Source organism: Poecilia reticulata, linkage group LG20, assembly GCF_000633615.1.
Source record: "Poecilia reticulata strain Guanapo linkage group LG20, Guppy_female_1.0+MT, whole genome shotgun sequence".
Classification (NCBI taxonomy): domain Eukaryota; kingdom Metazoa; phylum Chordata; class Actinopteri; order Cyprinodontiformes; family Poeciliidae; genus Poecilia; species Poecilia reticulata.
Window position 1 is genome coordinate 23,751,943 of NC_024350.1, and position 6,865 is coordinate 23,758,807.

The 6,865-nt window shown below is 39.0% G+C and overlaps 2 protein-coding genes across 2 annotated transcripts; both read right to left on the reverse strand.

Moving 5' to 3' along the window:
- Positions 1-18: 18 nt before the first annotated feature.
- Positions 19-2,981, reverse strand: LOC103456906 (uncharacterized). Its single transcript, XM_017301838.1, has 7 exons — positions 2,833-2,981; positions 2,523-2,667; positions 2,335-2,448; positions 2,111-2,255; positions 834-982; positions 602-741; positions 19-520 (listed from the first exon to the last, which is right to left on the reverse strand). Exons 1-7 carry the CDS (start codon positions 2,960-2,962, stop codon positions 363-365), a joined length of 981 nt encoding a protein of 326 aa, XP_017157327.1. The 5' UTR covers positions 2,963-2,981; the 3' UTR covers positions 19-362.
- A 555-nt stretch (positions 2,982-3,536) lies between these two features.
- Positions 3,537-6,493, reverse strand: LOC108165700 (uncharacterized). Its single transcript, XM_017301839.1, has 7 exons — positions 6,251-6,493; positions 6,005-6,149; positions 5,528-5,641; positions 5,295-5,439; positions 4,591-4,739; positions 4,343-4,476; positions 3,537-3,974 (listed from the first exon to the last, which is right to left on the reverse strand). Exons 1-7 carry the CDS (start codon positions 6,354-6,356, stop codon positions 3,826-3,828), a joined length of 942 nt encoding a protein of 313 aa, XP_017157328.1. The 5' UTR covers positions 6,357-6,493; the 3' UTR covers positions 3,537-3,825.
- Between the last annotated feature and the right edge of the window lie 372 nt (positions 6,494-6,865).

Sequence of the window (6,865 nt, forward strand, 5' to 3'; positions counted from 1 at the left end):
TGTGTTTTCAAGCTTCACTCAGTTACTTTGAGAGTTTAGAATGCAGCACAATTCCAGCCACAAAGGTTAATAAAATTAACATCTGTAGTAGGCCACTGTTGATTCTTCTCATTTTAAAACTGTTTTCCTTCATTAGCATTAAATGCAAGGCTTGCGTCATTGTGCCATCTCCTGGTGCAGCTCCAGTTGAAATTTCTCAACATTAATCTAAGCGTTTGCTGCCACCTTTTGGTGAATGATGTAAACCACACACTTGAAAAAATTTCAGCGAATGAGGTCAGACACGCGATGGATTTAATTATCCTGTAGTTTGAAAATAAATCTATTGGTCAAATGATGAGTCTCTTTGTTTGCAATTCAACTCAGCTCTCTAGTTTGTGTTTAATGTTCCCTTCCGGTTTGCACACGGTCTCACAGCCTTCAAGTCTCAGTTTTGCAGCAACAGGCTTGTGGGACTTCTCCAGACACGCAGAGATCAGATGGATGAAGCTCATGATGGTTGTCAGAAGCATAAGGACTCCTGAAGGTGCAAAAATGCTCAGTGTGAAACTCCGCGATGAAGTGGTCTGTCAGGATAATCCATCACGCTCTCTCAACTTACCACAGACGGCGGTGTTTATGGAGAAATCCTGGACACGGTAGCTGCTGGTGAACATCGCACCCAGTCCCAGAATGAGGACGGCATAAATGCTGAATGTGTGCCGCATGTACTTGATCAAGAAGAAGTTCTGCAGGGTGAACCTGTGTGAGTTCAGCAACAAACATGGTCAGTTTCTTATTCTTTTAGTTTCACGTCCCCGAGCAAAATGCACGTTCTGAATTTCTGCGCTTACCATGTAAAAATGAACACGGAGATGATGAAAAGGACAGTGGCGCTGGCCACTCGGTCCTGCACGCCGGCATGATATTTAAGCACTATGCCGAAGCCCACCACAGAATGAAAGAGAGACCACCAGGCAAACACAGCTAATCCATTCTGTGTCTAAAGAAAAAAAAGAGGGATTTGAACGTTGATAATTTTCACTTCCTTCAACACTTCACAAAATTATGTATACCTCGCAAACTTTTGAATGCTTCACAAATACAAACACAAACTTTAGTATATTTTAACCAGATTTATACTCCGATAGACCACAACATAGTGCATAATTGGTGACAAAGGAAAACTATCACTGCCTTTATCAGTTTTTTTTCTATTAAACATTTTAAAAGTGTGACCTGCATTTATTTTCAACCCCTTTACTCTGATACCTTCAACTAAAGTTCATTCACACTTTGAATGAAAATAGTAAAACAGCTGAAAAACGGTGTTCCTTTAAATCTAGACTAAGTGTAATTACAGCACGTGGCAAAATATAATGTTTCGATTGTTGATTTTTGTGTTTTTTATGATGTAAAGCACTTGGAACTGCCTTGTTGCCGAAATGTGCTATACAATTGAACTTTATTGACTGACTTGATTGATTGAATCAATAAAAATGTGTCTTAAGTGAGCAAAAAGGTCTCTAAGTCACAGATCGAAAACGTAAAAAGACTGAGACTTTACCACATCAATAGAAAAGTGTATAAGTGGATATTTTTCTTTCTGTTGTGAGCAATAAGAACTTCTCCTTTGAAAACTCCTGCTGTATTTAACTAGTGTGATTTAGAGTAAAAACTGTGTAAAGTTGGGGTGTGAAATTGGAACTATTCATGAACAGTAGTCAGAAGCCATAGAAAACAATCGAAGGGCTGGAAGTGGCACCCAGGCCACACTCCTGGTCATTAACAAAGAAAACCTATTTTTGTTAGGAAAAAAAATAACACAAAAGACTTGTGGCTGTAATTGTAGTGAAAGATTCTTCTTCTTACGTACTGACTCAGAGGCTCTGAGTTCATACCACACTATTCAAATACTTGTAAAGAAAAAGAAAGCATTCATGTTTTTCCTCCATTTCTTTTTCCTCCATTTCACAATTAGGCACCATTTTGTGTTGGTCTACTGCCTAAAAACCCAATAAAATACATCCAAATGTTTGCTTATAACATGACAAAATGTGAAAAAGTTCAATGGTTATTGCGGTTACTGTAAGGCACTGTAACACTGCAAAAGCAATCACAGTCTCATCACCAGATAATGTGTCCATGGAATCACACCGGGGTTGTTGATTGCCAGCCAGGCTTCGTGCTTGTTCAGGTTGGAGTAGGAGAGGAAAAGCATGTAGAAGCTGTGAAGCGGTAAAATCCACCTAGACAACACTGCCGGTAGGATATAGCTGTAGAAAGCAGAAATAGCTTTAATTTACTGGCGTAAATTGTTTACTTGTTCAATCTACAGTGTTGCATACAACTTACTGTCTATCCCACATAGGCATGCTACACACTCTTATAATATTTAAGATGGCCCACATCAGAAAGAATTTGGGAGGGTGGATTTCAGGATTGCACGACTGGGGGCCGAGTACATTTCTATAGACAGGAGAGCAATGTCAAGATCAGAAATTCAGGCAAAAACAACCTTTATTCTTGCACCGCAGATGTACCTTCTGAAGAGGCTCACAGCTGCATAAACAAGCCACAATTTAGACCACAGGTCAATCCAGATCCAGAAGTTCTCAGACCACGAGTCCATAGTCAACTCTAGGGAGAAAGTCTCGGACACATTCCAGGATGAAGTCTGAAAAACAGCTGAGGACCCAAAAGCTAATGATCACTAATCTGCGTGTACTCACGATCTCGCAAAAAACGCTAGTATCAAAAGTTGCGTGAGAAGACAACAGCGTTTCTTTGATTCCTACAATCTGTGAGTTTTAACTCCATGACTGAAATATGCGTGCATGATGTATCACTCACCGTTGGGCACTTTGTCTTCCTTCGCCAGGTAAAAAAAGACTTCTGAGATTACTTGAGTGATGATTGCAAGAACGACGCTGCCAGCGTGCATCGCCAAATAGGAACCAGTATTTTCAATCCGGGGAAACATGATGGAAGTCGTTGTACGTTGTGATATACTGACCGACTGCAGCAGGGAGATTCTGAAGACAACGCATTAGTACTATTATCTTGTTCGTGGGACTTTGAAACTTGGCTTTTGCTGAGAAATTTTATGACCTTGCTCTGATTACTTTTCCATGACATGTTGCAAACAGCTTGGTTATTGAGTCCAGCTATTTGACCCATAAATAGAATTTCTCCAAGGAGAAAAAATATAGTTATTTTGAATTAAACATTTATTACACCTCTTACAATTTACTGTTCTCTTAGCCGTACATTTAACTCCCAGCAGGAATAAAGTATAATGGTGTTAAAATCATTAGCTGCCTCTTTTCACTCATGTATGTCTTCTATGAGCTTATAAAATATGGCTTGCTCTCAGCTGTCAGTGAAGCACGTCAGGTTCTGGACTTTAAACCTACATGTCATTCTTTGTTTACAGAAGTTCTGAACCAACATGGAGTGTAATGACACAGTGCATGCTTCCTCCGGTGATTAAATCATTACAAAACTATATTTGTTATCTGGATTTTATCTTCAGAGATTTTCCTAAGCAAGTTCAGTGATTTCCACCTGTTCTTTATTAACAATGTTAATGCAATCTGTGGGTAAAATGAAACATTCAAGAATATGAATATATTATGTTCCATGAACAAAAAAACATTGTCATTGTCCAAATCTGCTTATTCTTTCAGTTTTGTGGGGAGACATGGTGTCTATCTCCAGCAGTCCGAGGTATGCATGTTGTCTCAAGTTTTCTTAAGAAAGTGGAATGCCATCCTAAGCATTCATGATGTAAAAATCTTTCTCTCTATGTAGATGTAATATTTTACCATCATTACAGGAAGGTATTCAAAGGAAAAGATTGGGTTGTGACAACGATATTTCCACTGGAGTCAGACTGAGTTCATTGTCCATGTAAAGCGGTTGTTTGTGATGCCTCCATCCCACCAGGATGATGCGAACCACAAGCAGGACACAGGCAATCACCAGGATCAAAACTGCAGAGTGAGACAGAAATCAAGTACTCAACTATACATGATCTTGGAACTTATAGACCCTTCATAAACAGCAGATTTACAGTGAGGTGAGACCTTTTTTTTTCCTATTTCATTTAGCTGTATAATAACTTTAATATTTTCCCACTAATTGTCCACACATATATTTTCGTCACCTCACTTGTACTCTCTTGAGTACCCGTGTTTGAGGTTCATTAACATTTAGGCATTACTGGAAGCACTGCAGTTGTTCAATAATAAAATTATTTCTTAAAAAAGAAAAACACAACCTGCCCACAATTAACCATACATGCAAAATGACGTTTTATCTGTTTCATCTTTTCAATATTGATGCACGCTTGAAATTTTACCTTCAAGGATGTACAAATTGGTTACAGGAGATGCATTGTTGTCCAGGATGCCTGTCAGCCACAGGATAACTACAGGGTAGATGGCCGCAGTGTAGCGCATGTGCTCGTCAAGATAGAAGTTCTCCAACAGAAACCTGAAAGCAGCAGTAGACAAAAAAAGGCTTGTTTTTTTTTTTCCTTTGCTCTTTCCTGTCTTACAAGCAACAGCAGCAGTTAAACTGCGTAAGGCAGCTGGGAGTCAGACTCACCACACTAACAGCTCCATCAGGAGCAGCAGCAGTGACAACATTGTGCAGTGATATCGAGATGCTTCCGTCTGATGCTGCAAGTAGATTGTCAGGTTCAGCAAAGTGGAGAGTGTCCCCCAAGTGGCATACACCGCCACTCCATTTTGCACCTGTTTTGACACAATGAGAGACAGCTCGAGTGAACCAAAAACCAGTTAGTAAAATGCTGCAAAGATGTGTGTTTTTGATTAATTTATTTAGACACTCTTCCAGTTACTTGCTTATGAACAGTTGTTTGCGTTTTGGTGGCATCAGATAGAACACATACGTAAACTATGTTGTCTCACTAGCTCACAATCTGCTGCTTCTATGTTGTCTAATAATTGTAAAAAAAAAAAAAATCCTCCAATACAACAATTTTCTAAATATAGAAAGTCCGACAAATCGGTGTCAGCCCCACCCATTGACTTTGATGGGTGAGTTCGGCAGATAAAAACAAGATAAAAACAGAAAACAGGGAAGTAAAAAGTAAGAGGAAGTTACAATTCATCTTAATGATTTTCAGCATAAAAATTTATGTGTTTTTTTTTTTTTTACAACTGCTTATCAAAGCTGGCTTCAGTATGTGATTTTACAAGCTTTTAGTCATACCTGTCATAGTAAGTATGTTGCAAAGACCAAATAAAAAGTCGCCCAGGAATGTTGCCCTATATTTATAGTTTTACCAATATCCTGAACATCCAGAGGTCTGCGTTGCGATGTTTGCTCAACCAGGCACCGTAAATCTTTAGCCCATGGCAGGAGAAAAATAGCATCATGTAATCAGTTAGCGTCATTAGAGCTGAGGTTATGAGCACTGGGAGCAGCATTCTGGACACAGAGAAATATAGCGTCCATATGAATCAAAAGAGGTGACAACAGGAGGAACCTGATGGTTGGTGCGAGTTGGCATACTTACTCTCTGTCATACAGAAAGAGCCAGGTGATGTTCAAGCTAAGGTATGTGATGACGCTGACATGAAACCCATAAGGCAACACTGCAGGTGTGGCGTACATCCACTCATATGTACTCCTGCACTGGGCAGAGATAATACAGTAAGATACTAAGCACATGTCGACAAACAGAAGGAGCCTGTGGGGAAATAATCGGTCTTTTCCTACGATGTTTGAGCAATCTGGAAGGTGTAAAGAGAGAATGAGTGTACCAGGGGAGAAGTAAATTGACTCGGTACAAGAAAGTCTGATTTCCCACATGTGACAGGACAGAAGGGTAATGTAAAGCATTAAAACAGAAAGAAATACTCCTTCTGTGAAAAAGCTGTAGAACCTTTACGTCTATAACTCGAAAGTGTTGAAAACTGAGCATGTGGTTTTACGCCAATGAGTTTGTGTTGTAAGTACTGAATAAATACATTTTTTTTAAAAAAGTGCTTACCTTCTACAAAGTCCAGCCAAAAAGTACACAAACATGGCAAAAAACCAAAAGTGAACAAAATCCCACACGAAAAACGTCCACTGAGCAGGAGTCACAGATGTCTTGTACTTGAGTGCGACATCTTCTGTACGCTGCCTGAAGACACCTGCATTGAGAGTTACCTATTTATTCTGGAGGATCCTTTTTTTTTTAAATCCTTGAGATGACTGGATTCACGTAAAACAAACAAACAAAAAAAATATTCACCTGATTGATCTCCAAAGCCAGAAAGAAAGTTTAAAGTAATTGCAGGAAATAAGGCAAACAATCCGACAAGCATCAGTATAATCCTGGGTGGGTTGTGGTTTACCATGGTGAATGTGAGGGGGTTAAAATCCACAGGAGGAAAAGTTTGTCAGAAAAAGTATTAAAAATACAACAAAAAAAAAGTTGAATCTATTTGACTTTTTTTATCTGTCCTATGGCTCTCAAATAACAAACGGAGTAAAGTCTCAGCCGTATAACAGGGAAGGACAAGACCTATCATAACTGGTGTCACAGTGTGTCCTTTTCATAGCATCCGTTATCTCCCTCTGTCATAAACAGTTTGTTATTTTGTTGTTAAAAAGGAGGGTGAAGAGTAAAGATCAACTTGTGTAAAAAGTTGATCTTTTTACACAAGAAACAGTTGAATGTGTCCAACACATGTTACCCTGAAGGCTGCAGTGGGGAGTTTATAAACTAAAAAAAATGAAATAAAGCTTTCTAAGATTAACAAAGATAAAGGAAGAGTGATGATTTCCCATGGGTGCAAACTTCCTCTTCTGTAAAGACAACAGATGTGCCACAAACTTGTTGGTTTTTAATGTTCATAGTTTAGTG

What these genes read in the sequence shown, in the direction of transcription:
- LOC103456906 (XM_017301838.1), bottom strand. Translation starts at nt 2,962, where the DNA reads ATGTTTCCCCGGATTGAAAATACTGGTTCCTATTTGGCGATGCACGCT. An exon ending in ATGCCTATGTGGGATAGACA is followed by an intron (nt 2,256 to 2,334) that starts GTAAGTTGTATG and finishes TGCTTTCTACAG; the next exon opens with CTATATCCTACCGGCAGTGT. An exon ending in TCCGTGTTCATTTTTACATG is followed by an intron (nt 742 to 833) that starts GTAAGCGCAGAA and finishes GAACTCACACAG; the next exon opens with GTTCACCCTGCAGAACTTCT.
- LOC108165700 (XM_017301839.1), bottom strand. Translation starts at nt 6,356, where the DNA reads ATGGTAAACCACAACCCACCCAGGATTATACTGATGCTTGTCGGATTG. An exon ending in TTGGCTGGACTTTGTAGAAG is followed by an intron (nt 5,642 to 6,004) that starts GTAAGCACTTTT and finishes TGCCCAGTGCAG; the next exon opens with GAGTACATATGAGTGGATGT. An exon ending in CTCTTTCTGTATGACAGAGA is followed by an intron (nt 5,440 to 5,527) that starts GTAAGTATGCCA and finishes CTCTGTGTCCAG; the next exon opens with AATGCTGCTCCCAGTGCTCA.